The sequence below is a fragment of the Capsicum annuum genome, chromosome 1, assembly GCF_002878395.1.
Source record: "Capsicum annuum cultivar UCD-10X-F1 chromosome 1, UCD10Xv1.1, whole genome shotgun sequence".
NCBI lineage: Eukaryota > Viridiplantae > Streptophyta > Magnoliopsida > Solanales > Solanaceae > Capsicum > Capsicum annuum.
Window position 1 is genome coordinate 153,916,297 of NC_061111.1, and position 17,792 is coordinate 153,934,088.

The 17,792-nt window shown below is 32.3% G+C and overlaps 1 protein-coding gene across 1 annotated transcript; it reads right to left on the reverse strand.

Moving 5' to 3' along the window:
• Positions 1-3,495: 3,495 nt before the first annotated feature.
• On the reverse strand, positions 3,496-9,451 carry LOC107840071 (protoporphyrinogen oxidase, chloroplastic). Its single transcript, XM_016683798.2, has 8 exons — positions 8,641-9,451; positions 8,185-8,269; positions 7,879-8,026; positions 7,673-7,753; positions 7,316-7,487; positions 6,549-6,708; positions 6,228-6,331; positions 3,496-3,931 (listed from the first exon to the last, which is right to left on the reverse strand). The coding sequence occupies exons 1-8, from the start codon at positions 9,262-9,264 to the stop codon at positions 3,632-3,634; spliced, it is 1,674 nt and encodes a 557-aa protein (XP_016539284.1). The 5' UTR covers positions 9,265-9,451; the 3' UTR covers positions 3,496-3,631.
• Between the last annotated feature and the right edge of the window lie 8,341 nt (positions 9,452-17,792).

Below are 17,792 nucleotides of genomic sequence, written 5' to 3' on the forward strand. Positions count from 1 at the left end.
TGTGAGCTAAACATGCGGAAAACATAAAAAATAAATTACTCTCTCTCTCATCAATTCTCTGTTTTAGTCTTGGCTTTCAATTCTTTGTCAACTTTTGGGCAATTGGTTTAGACAACCTCCAAAATTTCAACCACGAGTGCATATGTTTGGAAGTAGCTTTGAAACCTTGGGGAGCGATCGGCTAGAAGAATTTGCACCAGAGTTGGACCGAAATCGCTTTCAAAGCAATGGCTTGCCACGGCACAGTGTTTGTGACAACTCTCTTACTATTACTAATTCCTATCCAACATCAATATTGTAGTATTTTTCCTAACAATATGGTACGTAGTCATAGGCCTACCACGTATGTGACCCATGTATCTTCATGCTTTATGTGACTCTTCTACAACATATACAGGCGGTTTGCTCGGACCAGTAATGGCATTGGACACTGTTTCTGCCCTGAATATAGGCTCAGAGAATGACATTATACGACAAAAAAAATCTTCAATAGCATGATTCGATCAATCATGCTGCCAATCAAATACGTAGACCATGTGCTATCAAGACAAATGTAGTACTGTACATACATACTTGTAATGGTGTATGTGCGAGTCCGTAGCATTTTGCATCCTAATGTATGACTTTTTTTGTGATATGCATCTTATCTTATTTTATTTTATGATTTGCACCCTAACCTCTTATCTTTCTTACAAAATAATGAAATTACTCTTTTTCTAAATTTTTTACAAGGGCGAAATTGGAATATAAATATATATTTTTTTAAATAGCACAGAATTAAAAATTTATTTTAGCAATGCCACATAAATTAAGATAAAAGAAAAAATACTGCAAATCATAATAATTAATAATTTAAAATACTTAAAAGATATATAAAATTTTAGTTGACTCTCAAAATTGTATCGAAGCTACATAAATTGGGACACAAGGAATAAATATATTTTTTGATAATTACGTAAAAATTATTATAAATCACAATAATTAACAAGTTAAAATACTTTTTTTAAAACATATAAAAGTTCTATTCAACTCTCAAAATTTTATCGGTGCAGCATAAATTATGACAAAATAAAAAATTATCTTAATTAATTGCAACTAAATATTTAAAGTAAATCAATTTAATTATTTTAATTGAATTTTATATAAAAAAATAATCTTTATATTTATTTATTTATTTTAGTAAGTTTAAATTTTAAAATTATTTTTTTCTTATATAGAAATACTAATATTTAAACTTAACTTTAAATTTTTAAAGTACAAAATTAATAAATTTAATTTAATAAAATAAATTTCTAATGAATATTTTCTTAGAATTTGTGTTGGGTCAATATGTATCAAGTTAAAAAGAAATAAACAAAAATATATAGTAAAATTTTATTATTGTGAAAGATAAATATAATGCACTATCCAATAATGTTTAATAATATCATATTTTGCATATGTAAATATAGCATCACGTATTTAATTAATATATTATTCCGATGAATTATTGATGATTACTATTGGATATGATAAAAGTATATTAATTTTTATAGTAATAACATAATCAATCGCTCTTAATTAATTATTATGAGTCATCTAGGTATTAAGAAAATAAATAATATTTAATGAAAAATAAAATAGACATAAAATGCGAAATTAACTCTTAATGTTTTAAATTAAATTTTCGTCTTTCGAACGATGATTTTACTATATCACTCCTTATTATAAGTCATTATGTATTAGAAAAATAAGAATAACAAAATGATATATCAACATAAAATATTTGATTGACTATCAAAATTATATTAGTGCCATATAAATTGGGACGGGACAGAAGAAGATATAAAGCAACATATATTATTTAAAAATGAAATAAAAAGTACTGTAAATAATAGAAGAAAGTATTATAAATCACAGTAATTAAAAATTTAAATTATTTTTAAAATATAATTGACTATCAATGCTACAAAAATTTGGATAAGAAAAGTAACGTATATTAATTTAAAAATTACATAAAAAAAATATAATAAATTACAATAGTTAATAATTTAAATTATTTAAATACATTGTGTGCTTGAGAGTGGAATGGTGAAATGGTGAAAATGAAGAATTATTTGTGTTTATGTTTTCCGGTCGTTGGTGAAAAAGAAAGATGGTGCAATGTTCTTTATTCTTTTCTGTTGCTCCCACCAAGAAAAGGAAAAATGGAGTATATGTGAATGGTCTATGTAGTGTGGAATCTTTGAGTGGGTGAGTATTATTGTTCTCGGTCAAAATGAAAGGGAAAAGAAAGGGGTAAAAATGATGATGTTAAGGATGGAAACAAAAAAAAAAGGAGGTGAACAGTGAACACTTGCAAGTCGCTGGGCCCCGGGCAACTTGTAAAGTCATTGGGCCTCGGGCGACTTGTAAGTCGCTGGGCTCGCAGCGTTTTATTCGTTTTGGTTTTTTTCAAAAATAAGTGTCCCTTTTGGAATTTTTGATAAAAAAAAAAAGAGCCCTCTTAACTTCGGACTCTCAAAAAGTCGAGAAATTCAGAAGAATCTACGATCGAAATCTCGTATTTTATTGATTTAGTTTGATTTATAATTTAAAATTCCGACACAAAAACCTTGGTTTGATATTTAAAAAATCTCAACTAACTCGGTCCATGCATACCCCTAATTCCAACGATATGATGAGTGGCAAATACAAAGTATTAAATATAGCATCTCTCTTAGGAGTCGTTTGGTAGAGTGTATTAAAATATTAATGCATGCATTAGTTTAATGTGTATTAGTAGTACCCTATGTAAAACTAATGCAAACATTAGTTATACACTCTATTGTATATTAAGGTGTGTATTACTAATACCTCAAAATCCATGACATTAGTAATGCAATGAATCTAATGCATGCATTAACATGCTTAAAAACCCTATTACCCCTCAAAAAAATTTCTGCATCCTTTTCAACATATATATTGAGGGTATTATGTAAAAAAAAATAATATTTTTTTCAAAAAATTATGTATTCATGTTTTTTTGATACATCGAACCAAACACTGTATAAGAGAAATACAAGCATAACTAATACAAGTATAACTACCACAGGCATTACTAATATAAGCATTACTAATACATCATATTTTGCATTATTCTTATACACATTTCTTTTATTAGTACGGAAATATGCATGAGATATTGTGTTATACCTTCTACTTGTTACACTTGCATGGCGTTTTGAAAAGTGCCAATAATTAACCGAATCATATCACCCTTTTTACCCTCCCAAATTCAACCCAACCCGCTCATTTGACTTCTCCAGACAAAATGCATTCGCCATCTCTCACCGTGCAGGGAGCTAACCAAGCCATTACGATATATCCATTGGGAAAACAGCTTGCTAATCATGCCCAATATGTTGGAGAATTCTCATTCCACACTAACTATATTTTTTTCCAAACAGAAGATACTCGATCTTTAAAATTTTATTTCCTACGAGAACTTTAATCTCAAAGACATAAGAACCAAGATAAAAACAAATCATTTATTTACCAAAGCTAAAATAACTCTAATGAGCAAAACTTCTAGGCAGCTGCCAATATTCCCAAAAGGCATAATGATATTACTAACAATGTTTGGACCTAGCAGTACCCTCTAGAGAAGGTTTCATTTGTATGCATACTGAGACAGAAAGCCTGTTACCTCAGATGCAATTTCATAAGCACCTTCAACGCACCTACCTAATGCTACACCAGACACATAATTACCCCCTAGGAACAGCCCGTCAAGCCCATTATTACTTAGAGCAGCTTTTGCAGTACCTAGGGTATCCAGATGACCAACCAAAAACTGTGGGATAGCTTGTGGCCATACTCGCACACCTGTAACAAGGGGATCCTGTGCTTTGGGTTTTATAAGCATCTTTCTGAGGTCACGGTCAACTGCTTCCACAAGTTGGCTCTCCGTCTGCAAGAGGAATGAGGTATCAGAGCTGGAAACAATTAATTCAAGGCCCTGAGGCTTAAAGAATAACTATGGAAAAATCACAAAACGCAGCATTCATCTAAATAAAGTGTTCATCCAAAAAGCAAGACATGATATAAAGAGCTAAGAAGATCATCTAAAGAATCAGTCAACTGAATGAAACACAGAGATGCAGGAATGTGGTTCAACCAGTAGTCGCCATAAATCATCAACTCGTGGATGCTATGCATCTCATCAGTTTTTTTAAAAAAAAAAATTAAAAAAAAATGAAAGGATGTCTAAAACAACTTTCAAGAAGCAAATTGGTAAGTGGAGGACTAAATGAACAGACATTTTTTTCTGGAGACATGCAAATAAGTGAAAGATGTTAACAAGAGGACAATATCTGGTTGCAATTTCTCAATAATTATTGCGACAGTTGGAATGTTTTTTCCCAAGCAATTCAGAGGGGTATCCAGAATTTTGAGAGGATGGGTGCACATATGAAAATACTTCGAGCATGGGTTCACACATCTATATTTAAATATTTTTCAAAAAATATAACTCTACTATATATGATCTAGGGAGGGGAGAATGGGTTCACGTGAACCCGGTGACCAACTTCACATAGATCTTATCCTTTACTTGCAGTTTGTTATATCAATGGCACCTCACTTTGATATTCTATTTTTTCTCTTAAATTTTCTATGAAACACTAGTTAGTAACTAGCACATATTTGAATCTTGACTCAAGACAATGGATAACATGAGAAATGCTTACCACTATATTTTACAAAAGATAGGACGCATGTGATGCTTATTAGATGGCTCTACTGAACCAGTAAAGCACATCCTTTTACACCGCAGACATGTATCATAGTTCTGACACATCATTCTGAACATGTATGGGGTACAAGGTGTTGCATGTTTATATGTATGGTGTACAAGGCTTCAACAGCTGATGTCAGGCAAAGACAGGAACTAAAGGGGCAAAGAAAATATGGAGAACAATACTATTATGTATGTGCAGACAGTTTGGGCATATAGAAGTTTGACAGAAAAACTGAACACAGATTATATGAGGTTAGATGCCTTCAATTACACTCTTGTGTATAATTAATATTGTAAATGATACAAACAATATCTGGACCTTATAGATAAGTGCAAAAAGGAGCTAAGTCCAGTGACTTTCGTACATTCGTATTACCTCCATCTTACTTACTTACTGAAGGTTGTACTTTAACCTTATCAAGAAAATAAAGAAAAGTTGCAGACTTGAAGTTTACTATTAAAGTAGTATAACAGCAGTAAGAGAGTTTCGACAGCAATATCATGTGGAGGATATCTTGGAATACCAGCACAGAAATTTTTCAAAATCCACTGGCATACAACAGTTCTGAGGCTATAAGGAGGGGAAGGTATGTCTTCGTGCTATCCCACATTTCCAGCATTTAATGTGCAATTATTCAAATATGTCAAGGAGCTCACTCACTCACTCAAGTTGATAGGAAATCCTTCAACAAAGAGCATAATAGGGCAAACATGCAAGGTTGTTTAAGGAATGTCAACAAAATGTACTTCTCAAAATTAAAACAAAAAAAAAAGAGAAGAAAAAACACAGTGATCCTATTATGCTTTAAATCTTTAAAACACATAGAGCATCTGAAAGTTTCTTTCTTTCGGTAAATAATCGTAACCAAAATCCCTGGCTAAACTGAAGCAGGATTCCTCACTGGCTCGCCCAGAATAGTAGCATATATCATGACAAAGTCGTGACTGCAGATTTAAGTGCAATTAGAGCCAAGTTCTCCTAATTAGAGCTTGTTTGATTTGGAATAATTTTACATGATTTAATTCATTTTCCGATTAAATCAGCGTAGTTAAATACTATTAATGTTGGCTATTCTAGAAAGATCTAATTTTACAGTTAAAGCAAACTACTACTTCAATAAAATTTATAATTAGCGTAAATCAACTTCTCTCACTTAGTTAAATAAGCAGAAACAGTTTAGTAATCCATCAATTTGGTTATTAATCAAAAGAGAGTAGCGAGAACTTTCTCCTCTTCGCTGCGAGAAATTTTAGTGCATTTAAATCCAAAAGAACAACAAACAACCAAAAATCGTCTAGGGATACAGTCAAACTGAGTTTTATGTTTGTTATCATATGACCTTCAGATGATGCCTCAACTGGCCAGGCCATGAATATTCATTATGATAAATCAATGCTGCCGGCACTTGAAGTTTGTATTCAGTTTATTTTTTTGAGAAGGAAGTTGTATTCAATTTAAGTGCCTTACCTTAGACAAAATTTCAGTATTTGTTGCTCCTCCAATGTAGTTCAAGAGTAGCACCCGACCATTTGGGGCACGGTTAGGGAAGAGTGATGAACTATATATTGTTCCTGCAGATGAGACACAATTATAATACTTGAGATGAATTAGATCTTGTAATTATTATCAATCTTTCATCCTTGATTTGCTTGGTTAATGCCAAAGTTCCAAGATAATGAAGGTGTCCAGTGAGCAGCATCTTGCAAATATCATAATAAAAGTCATCCATCTTCGATATGGATTATTTGACGTCCAAAAAAAGAGTGAATCTCTTAAACAGAAAGCTACCTAGTGTTTCCACTCCCTGTGAACGTGGATGCAACTGCCCAAATCCCTTTAGTTCACCATCAACCACACGGTCATCACGAATAGCCTCTTGAGGATATGAAAGTGTCACTGCTGCAACTGGGGGATAGTAGAAACTTGAAAGGGCATCTGCCGCGCCGACCTGTTTTTTTTAAAAAAAAAAAAACAAGGTGACATAAGATTAGGAGACATTTTGCTTCAGAAAGAAACAGAAGAAGCTCAACCACAACCTACAGATAAGCGCTTCTCAGTTTATTAAGCCACATTTCTTGCAAAACAATTATCAGAAGTAGTAACCTTTGGAAACTTCAAGGTCAAAGCATTTAAAGAAAATTGCTCATTAAATTTTATATTAAAAAATCAAATAACATGAGGATTAGGAAGACACAGGTTCCATCATTGATGAGGGTATGGGGTACGGTTGCATTCTTGACCTCATTAAGCAAGTAAATGTTAATTCTCGGCATGAGACATATGTTTTTTTTAAAAAAAAGAAAATCTCGTCTCGATGATCGTCTTTTTCGCACATTATACCGCATACAGACATACATAGTATATGGGTATCATACGGATGTGTTTGAGCCCCTTTCCCTAGTCCCCCCCCCCCCCCACCCCCCAACCCAAAAAAAAAAAGAAAAGAGACTAACTTTGCTCAAACATTCCCACCTTTTCTAGACAAGCTTCTGCATTAGAGTGCCAAATGAACAATAACAACAATGACTTTGGAGCAAACAGTAATGGGAACACACCGAAAGAGGACGTAATATGTTGCTTGCTACATAGGATGGGATAGTCATGACAATGCTTCGACTTTGCAGAGAAACTACTCCTTCTGGTGTCTCGTATGTCAGGCGATATCCTCCTTTTTCTGACTTTGTAATGCTAGAAAGCTTCCATGATAGTTTTACTTTGCTTCCTAGTCTAAGGAAACATTGAGACAACTTATAAGCATTTCCAAGTTAAAAATACTAGAAAAGCACCAAAGAACACACTTAAGGCAGCAAAGACACCAAACTGAGCTTTAACCAGTCAACTTTTGATATTCTTCTTTTCTCCTTCCTTTTCTATTTTCAAAAGTATATTGTACTATGAGAGCAGAAGAGCACCTAGCACAGATTGCATCAGGCAGCATTCTCAGACCCTTCCTAAATGATCCAACTGTTTGTCCTTTGGGTGTTGGTAAGCGCCTGTAGAATGATTACTCAAGTCAGCACTTTTCTCCATATCCTCTGGATACAGAGATTCTTAAGAGAAAGAAACACAAGGCCTGGAAAGATAAAGCACAAAGACTTCGAATCAAGTCCACTATTACGGATCACGAGGCGGTTTAGGTGTACTGGATCTCTCCTTTATTGCCTTAAAGGTTCCTCCAATAATGCTACCACCAGTTTGTTCCAGCTTCCACACTTTCCCAAATGCTGCTTTCATACTCAGTTTTGAGGGGTCACCTGCATAAACACCTACAGAAAAAAACGAGGAGTATCAATTAAAATCCCTTGAAAATTCATAAAGACAGTTCTTTGGCACTATATGAATGTCTACAGAGAACAGTATTTAACAACTTGAACAGATGCATAAAGGCAGTAATTCCTGTAGATAGGTGAGAATCAAAACATACCAGAACAAAATGGTTCAATCAAGCGTTCAAAGACTTCATCACCAAGATTACGACGCACGAACTGCTCAACTGATTCCTCATAACCCTGTCACTTTTGCCAAACCATGCAGAGTGAGGGAAAGGCACATATTGAGGGGGCATTTGGTACACGGGGTAAGTATCCAGGATAAAATTTAAAATTAACTTTATTCATGTTTAGTGTGAGGTATTAGATAATCCCACTGTTGAAAAAAAAAAGATAATCCCGCTACTATTTTATCCCACCATTAGCACTAAACTGGCAGTACTACTATCTCATACGTAGGGTGGGATACAATAGTCTCATGAGAGATATCCATGCTTATCCCATCCCGTGTACCAAACGAACCCTGAACATACGTACAATCTCTCAATTAGAAGAAATGAATGCATCAATGTTGAATTAAGAGAAACAAAGAAATGCGGAAGAGTACAAACTGGAGGAGAAGGACGAAGGCCAATGGCACCAAAACCAGCTCTCAGTTTGCCAGGAATACTCATCAAATCAAAGAAGGGAAGATCAGTAGGCTTAGCAGGAACAGGCCTTAATTTCCCCTCCCACAATACAAAACGAGGTGCATCAGGATCTCCCAACACCAAATCATCCTTCAATCCACAATCAACAGCCATAGTCAACATAGGATCCGACGGCTGAAAACTATTCGGACCTTCTTCCCATAAATATCCATCTCTTTCCACGGTCGTTATATTCCCACCAGCACGATCCCTCGCTTCCGTCACCATCAAATTAGGGTAATTCGCCGAAATCACCTTGGCAATACAGAGACCACTAATTCCTCCTCCGACTACAACACAATCTAGCTCCGAGAAATGATTACCGGAACCACCGCCGTCGACTTCCGAGGGTGGAGCTGTATAATCCTTAGCAACGGAGCATCGTGTTCTCCAGCCATTGCAATTGACACTATTGCGCTTGGAGGTGGAGAAGTAAGGGATGAAATTCGTACGGTTTAAGAATAACAATGCCGGCGATGAGGAGGTGGAGGGCGGCGACCGGTGAGTGAAAATGTTGGGATGATTGGCGACGGGAGTTGTTGTCATGACCGTATACCGCGGTTCCGTTTCAGCTGGAGTAAACTGAAAAAAATGTATCAATTTTTTGGTTAGCGTTATCGTTTCGGTTGGTGAAAGAATATGGAAATTGTACGCACGCACAATCTCAGCCGTTATTTTTACTCATGAATTGACATCTTTTGGTTAGGAATTAATGCTGGTGAGATAAGGGGTGATGCTACTAGATAAAACTTATATCACACTGTTTGGCTTGTTTTGATTTCCATGGGGCCTCTGAAATTATATTTCAAAAAATTGACTTCGCAGACATCTTTTAAAAAATATATATTTATTAAAAATTTATTTTGCTAGAATAATTTCATTAATGATATTTTAAAATTTTAAAATTGATATTTTGTGTATTGATGATAGAGATTGTATTAAAAAAATTATATCATATTAAAAAAATGATAAATATAATTTTTAAAATTTTATAAATTGAAAAAATACATTTAAATATTTTATTTAGTTGGTTGATCAAATAATAGGATACTTGGGTAGTAAGATATGTTTGTTCTAGAAACCACCACGAGCTTTTTAATACTCCCTTCGGTTCGAAATAAGTGAATTATTGGGGTATTTATTGGTGTTTTAAAATAAGTGAATCATTGAATTTTTTTTCAAATTTATCCTTATGATTTAACAATCAATTAATTTTTGAGAAGATATTATAAGGTCAGTTTTTTCTTTTTTTTTTTTGTGTAAAAATGAAAAGTTATATTAAATTTATGTGTTTAATGTTTTTTTCTTAATTTGTGTATCAAAATTCAACAATTCATTTATTATGAAATAAAGGGAGTAACCAAAATGGATTATTGAATGCATATCCACTGTGTCATACTCCCTATTGATCAATGGAGGACTCATAAAACCTTTTGAAGCCAAAAGAGGTATAAACATGGAGATCCTATGTCTCCCTACCTTTTTGTCCTTGCCATGGAGTACGTGGGGCGAGAAATGAAAGCAATGGCTGAAAATAGTGACTTTAATTACCACCCAAAGTGCTGGAAGTTGGGGAGCACATACATCTACTTTGCAGATGATCTTCTAATGTACTGTAGAGCAGACCTTCTATCAGTACAGATGATGACTATTGCATTCTTAAGATTCTCAGGTGCCTCAGGATTCCAAGTCAACTTAGACAAATGTTCTCTCTCTATATTGCTGGGGTTGCAGAGAACACAAAAAGGGAAATTTTGGAAGAGTTGGGGTTCATAGAGGGGTCTCTTCCCTTCAGATACCTGGGAGTACCATTAGCATCCAGAAAACTGCACATCAACCAGTACAAACCTCTGATAGAGAAAATCACAGGAGTAGCATTAGCATCCAGAAAACTCACATCAACCAGTACAGACCTCTAATAGAGAAAATCACAGCAAAGATTACTTGTTGGTCTGCAAAAATGTTATCATATGCAGGAAGGGTTCAGCTCATCAAATTTGTTATCTTCGGGGTGCAAGCATACTGGGATCAGATCTTTTTTATGCCAAAAAGAGTCATCAAATCCATAGAGAAGATATGCATGACTTTTTGTGGACTCAATGTAACAGTATCCAAAAAAACACTATTTTCATGGAATTCAATCTGTAAGCCACTAGCTGCTGGGGGACTGAACATTGCTAATTTATGCTTATGAAATAGAGCAGCAATCCTGAAGCAACTGTGGAATATATTCAGAAATAAAGAATGCATGTGGATCAAATGGATACATGGATACAACAACAACAACAAACCCAGTGTATTCTCACAAAGTGAGGTCTGGGGAGGGTAAAATGTACGCAGTCCATACCGCTACCTCCGAAGAAGTAAATGTATACATGAATACTATATAAAAAAAAACAAAAGCTTAGAGAATGTCCTAATACCTAAGAATGATTTTTGGGTGATAAGGAAGATATTGAAAGCCGGAAGCTGGATCATGTAGAATCCCATGATGGCCGGTAGACTACATATTGTTTTGCAAGTGTAATGCAGGGCAACTCCTTTTCCATACACAAAATGTATAAATTGTTGATGCCTCCGTATCCAAGGGTTTCTTGGAAGAACCTTGCTCTACACAAAAAGATCCACCCTTGATTCAAGTTTATACTTTGGCTAGCTATGCAACACAGACTAGCAACTGTGCCTCGATTGATAAAGTTTGGTATACGGGTTCCAACAGATTGCACATTTAGTGACCAGGAACTAGAAACACTCGAACACTTGTTATTTGTCTGTGTTAAAACTAATAATCTATGGCAAAGATTGTGTAACTGGATGGGATTCAGAAGAGTAATACAAGACTGAGAAGAAGAGATCCAATGGGTAAACACAATGGCAAGCAGTAAGACTAGAATAACAAAAATTTCAACAGTGGAATTTGCAATGATAGTTACATTGATATGGAGGGAGAGAAATAAAGGCAGATTCCAGCAAACTCAAATGAATGATGACGGATTGTTGAAAGAGGTCGACCAACACATACATATCAGAGGAAGGAATAACATCAAATGACACAAGACACTCCAAAAACTCAATCCATACCCCTAGACTAGGAGTTTGATGTAGTAAGGAACAAACTTAAATTGTATTGATTATCTTTATAGATAGCAATAGCGATTGAGATAGAGATAACAGTTAGTCCACGACTGTTTTGATACAATTGTAAATACTTTTGATTATCAATGAAAATGCAACTTTAAACAAAAAAAAAAAAAATCAAAATGGACAATATGCGTGAACATTTCAAAAGTTCATTTTTAGGTAAGGAAGCAGCCTGAAATAAGAATATTAAGAAATTATAAGTCAAACTTTTACCCTAAATTAACTACATGATAAAGTGAAAAAGAATATTGTGTCGACCACAAATAAACATGTATATACTAATATAGAATTGGTAAAGTTGCAGGTTGCAGTTAAGAAAAATAAACAATTTGACACTCTCCAACAACATCGTCTGGTGCAACAACAATAGTCTATGCATGTCTATACCAAAAATAAGTGAGTGGATAGTAAAAGAAATTGTATTGGCAAATTGCATAGACAAGATTTTGAACTTTCTTTTTTCTTTTTTTTTTTTGAATTTTTTGATTTTTTTATTGATATTTCGATTAGGTTATGTAGCTATTGAATCCTTTTATCATTCACAATCTATGTAAATTAAGCACATTATTGATATGACATGACATGCGTAATACAACCATAATTTAATGTAATTTTTTTCCTCATCAGTTGAAGGTAAAATTTTCAACATTAAAATTATATTTTTTGTAAAAAAATTCAACATAAAAAATTGATGTTGTTCAGTGAAAGTTGATGACGGAGTGTGTAAAAATAAAAAAATATAATTATTTTTTGGTGAAGTGGATGATAATTTGAAGTTGATTCCGTCGACAGCTCGTCGAAAAATAAGGCGGAGGCCATTGCGGGTGTTTTGATAGTGATGTTAGAGAGTGACTGATTGTGTTGGGATGGATTTTCCGGTGAAATTTTTGCCGGAAAAATCAAACACCAACACTGCAATTACTTGATGCAATTTAGACACCAACACTTCAATTTTATATGCCATCATAAAGCTTAATTCCTCAAAATCAAGGGATCTTTTTCTTCCTCTAATGGTTGTTGGGTGTTATTTTGATGAAAAATTGAGGAGTGAAGGTGAGCTTTAATGACAGGAACAACTAAAAAACTAGAATTATTGGACCAAATTCAATCAATATAGATTATAGCAATAGAATTTAAAGTAGAAGAAGATACGCTGGAGGTAAATTTTTTTAAGGTGGATAAGGTGCGCCATGTCATATTTGTGTGAGGCTCTTATTAATTGATAAATGCACATTATGGGTCATGCATGTTATTATTATCCTTCTCACTACACCTTTTTTTTAATAGACATGTCTTACTTTTTATTTCAAATTTGTTTATACTTGTTATTTGATTTCACAAAATCAAATAATGCGGATAAATCAGGGTGAAAAATTAGTAATGTCGACCTTGATCATTTTTTAATTATTTGTAGTTATTAGATGAAAAATAAATAAGAAATAAAAATATAGAGTAAAAACTTATCACCCATTGGGTGGTTGAATTTTCTGACAGTTGTAGGTGAATATTAAGATTTGAATGATTGAAAAATTAGATATTTAAATTGAAAATTTTCTAAATAATTTTACATGTGGTTATTCAACATTGAGTTTATCATACAATTTTTTTTTTATATATATATATATATAAAATTTATTTAACTTTTAAATTTATCACGCATAAATCACTCTTTTATTTATTTATCACATAAGAAGTCATCCAATTCTAAATTAACACATAAAAATTATTTTTTTAAAAGGTATTGATGTAATATAATGAATATATTATTAAGGGTAAAAAAGCTAAATTGTATTTCTTAAAAGAGAGAGGGATTATGAAATAAAAGTGGCTTGATAGAACAAAAATATTAAAAGTTGTTCAATTATTTTTTTTATTAATTCTATTTTATATTTTATCCTTGTAATGATAAAAAATAAAATTGATTATGTTTTTGTAAGGACTTAAGAAGATTTTAAGGTGCAAAAATTCATAAAGAAATTAACTCAATGTATAAAAATTTTAAGTTATAAAGTCTAAAAATTAATTCAAAAAAATTGAGAAAAAAGTCACATCTTTTAAATATATCAGAAAATACTTTAAAAAAATAGGTGTAATCCAGATTAGCGTTAATTCATTTTGATAAAATTTAACTTAGCCATCCATTTACCTATTTAATATTTGTGAAAAGTAGTGAAATAAAAAAAAAAAGAATTAAAATAAAAAAGAGGAAGAGTTTGGAGACACGAAAAAAATGAAACGGAGAAGAAGAGCTAATGGAGGAAAATAATGAAACAAAGGAGAGGAGCTAATGGAGGAAAATAAAGTGAAAAAGAGTACCGACAAAAGGGCCCCACAGAGATAAAGGGGCCCCACAGAGACACTTGTTACAAATATATGGTGCCCTCCTGCAACTATTGTTAGTTGTGTCCCAACCATTATAAAAATTTTCATTATAGTTGATCAATGCAATTCCTTCCCTTATAATTATTCATTATTCCAAATTTATCCTCGTAGCCCTAATTTTCTTTTACTACACTGCATATTTTTTTCAATTTTCCATTCTAACATATTAGATACAAAGAGAAAAAAGATGTAGCAAACCCTTTAGTTGTTGCAAGCAAAAATGCTTCCAAAGCCCACTTCCAATGAAATAGAACATTGATAGATAAACTGCAGGTTTTACAACTGTATTGAAATTCTCAAGTGTATCCTTGGCTTGATTTGTATCAAACAAATAGTATCATTTGTGATCAAATATTTATTTATTAATATAATTATAATTATAATTATAAGTAATATATATATTTTGCTTGATCATTTAAACTTTTTTAACCAAGAAAAAAAAAATTTAACGCATAAATTTAATAGTCATTCATAAATATATATATATATATATTGAAACTAAATTAAAAATCTATATTAATTTTAATTTGAATCATTTTAGAAATAAAAATTAATAATAATTAACTCTACATATTGTTAACAGCTTTAAGGGTATTTCAAATATTTTGACAAAAAAAAAGTGTTTAACAACAATTGTTTACCAAATATATCAATAATTTTTTTTAATTTCAGCACTTTTATCCAAATACGTAACTGTTTATTTTAAAAATAAATCTCAGCACTTTTAAAAAAAAAATTAAAAATCACTTTTTTTCAACCTATCCAAACGGACTCTATATTTGATCCTGCAATAAATAAAATTCAAGCATAAAATAGAATGGACACCATGTGTCGAAAATTCAAATACTTCCAGAAAAATGTAGTCTAATTAATTAAACTTTCTAGTATTGTCTATTGTTAAACTTTTACCATTAAACTTCTAGCCTGCTAAACCAAGTTTATTTTTTAAAAAAAGTATTTTTTTTTTAAATTAAGATTTTTGATCAAACTTTTGGGAGAAAATAAGTATTTTGTGGATTAGCAAAAATAATTTTTCAAAAATTTTAAAAAATAGTTTCTCCCCAGAAGCACTTTTTAAAAAAACACTTCTGAAAAGAAAAAAAATATTTTAAAAGTACTTTTAAAAGTTTGGTCAAACACTAAATGTTATTCAAAAATATTTATTTTTAGATATATTGATCAAACACAAACTGCTTCTTACCAAAAGTAATTAATATTTTTTTAAAAAATAAACATTTATTAAAATAAATTAATTTAAAAATTTTACCAACCATATTTTCATTGTAGTATTGATTATGGAGGTTTACGGACCAAAATGACAACAAAAATTTAACTAAAAGTTGAGAGAATGCATGAGCAAATACGGCCATTCTCAAAATATGAAAAGTACATAATGCTTTTATATTCTAAAATATTACTTGTTATTAATAAATGGGTATTACTTATTTACGAAAAAAAAAAATTCTCCTTTAGTTTTAAATAGAATGACTTACTTTTCTTTTTAGCTCGTTTTAAAAAGAACATAAAAGGAACAAATATACCTTCAAATTATGATAAATGATAAATATATACTCTCCGTCATACTTTGGGCACACATATGTCCCTACATTAATGAAATGATATATATATATATATATATATATATATATATATCTCACACTAACGGTAGGGGCATATGTGTACCGAAAATATGATGGAGGATAGATACGTATCATTCATCATCGTTAGGAGATATATTTGTCCCTTTTTCATTTTAATTTTTTTATCCCAAACAATTAATCCAAACTCTCTACCACACGCAATAAACCCACTACTCAACTCTGTCTCAATTAAAGTCTAAGAGACGCCTATCTAACAGACACGTTTTTCTCATCCCTGTAACGATATACACACGATACAGTAACACTTACTACTATCAATTTTGTTTAAAAGAATCATTAATCCATAACACCCAAAAAAACATCAAATAAATTGAATCCCCCATATAGAGGTGTCAAAATGAACCTAAATTGAGTTGACCCGTCCAAAACTTAATGGGTTGGGTTCAAGATAATTTGCTATTGGGTAAATCTCAACCCGTTAAGTCCCAATCCATTTTCAAATTGGGTTCAAATAAACCCAATCAATCTCTACTTCAACCTATTTAATAGAAAAAAGTATTTTCTTAATGAAAGTAGGAAAAAAGTGACAATATGTCCTCCCACTCTCAAAATCACTCACCTCACCTCACCCCCACCTTACCCCGAGCCAACTTACCCCACTCCCACCCCGCCTCCCTTAAATAAATTATTTTTACTTCTTGAAAAACTCTTTATAAATTTTCTATCTTGTCCCCGCCCAACCACATCCTCATTCCCCTACCTACCCCGAACCCCTACCCCCACCAAAAAAAAAAAATCGTATATTTAAAAAAAAAAAAAACTAAATTTATTTATTTTTTAAATTTTTTTTACCTCAATCCCCATCCTTTCTCTAACCCCTACCCCCCATACCCAAACCCCTACACCCTGCTCTCTCCCAATTTTTTTTTAGAAAAAAATATTATTTTTTTTAAAATTAAATTTCTTTTTTTTAAAAAAAAATTGACCTCAACCCCCATTCTAAAAACCACCACTCCTACCCCCGACCCCTTACCCCACACCCCTCCCTAAAAAATAAATTTTTATTTTAAAAAAATAAATTTTAAAAAAATATTCTTGCCACACTTCCTACCCATCCACCCAACTTTTCAAATCCATTTAAATTTATTTTCTTTACAAGGAGTAAATAGTAATATGTTAATATTTTTTAGATTAAGCGAGTTAAAGCGAGTCAAGACCCAACCTGATTTTTATCCATTTTAACCCAAAGTGAATTTGGGTGGGTCATGACCCAATCCGATACCCAATTCATCCCATTTAATATCTTCAATCTCAACCCAACCCGCCCATTTGACACCCTTACCCCCATGTTTCAACTTTTAGCAAAATCATGTCGCGGAAACACTACCTATCATCGGTCAACACCATATAGCCATCGTCTTCGTCGAACCAAAAACATCCCATCAGAGAACCATCATCGCACCCCTAGATTCGATCACCTCCGACTTAATCTCCATTTTATCTAGTCTATAAACATCAACTAGTAGCAGCGATCAATCATTGCAATTTGATGGGATTCAGGTTTAAGAGAAAAATAAATAGAGTATTAGATTTGAAATAAAAAATAAAGGCCAGAATGAGTTAGTTTGAAATCGAGTTTAATGAGTTTATTGCATTGGGTGAGTTAGTTTGAAATCGAGTTTAATGAGTTTATTGCATTGGGTAGTCGTTTTAGGTTAATTATTTGGGATAAAAAAATGAAAATGAAATTAATATACCCTTAAATTATGATAAATGTTACGTATATACCCTCCGTCATATTTTAGGGTACACATATACCCTCTACCATTAATGTGAGGGGTATATATGTGCCATTTCATTAACAATAGGGCATATGTATACCCAAAGTATAACGAAGGTTATATGCATACCATTTATCATAGTTCGAGGGTATAAAAAGAATGAATTTTC

Bases quoted from the DNA above. Each gene is read 5' to 3' on its own strand.
- LOC107840071 (XM_016683798.2), bottom strand. From the start codon at position 9,264: ATGACAACAACTCCCGTCGCCAATCATCCCAACATTTTCACTCACCGG. The intron at 8,027-8,184 runs GTATGTTTTGAT...TTTTTTCTGTAG, and splicing joins GATTGAACCATTTTGTTCTG to GTGTTTATGCAGGTGACCCC. The intron at 7,488-7,672 runs GTGCTCTTCTGC...ATGTTTCCTTAG, and splicing joins CCTGATGCAATCTGTGCTAG to ACTAGGAAGCAAAGTAAAAC.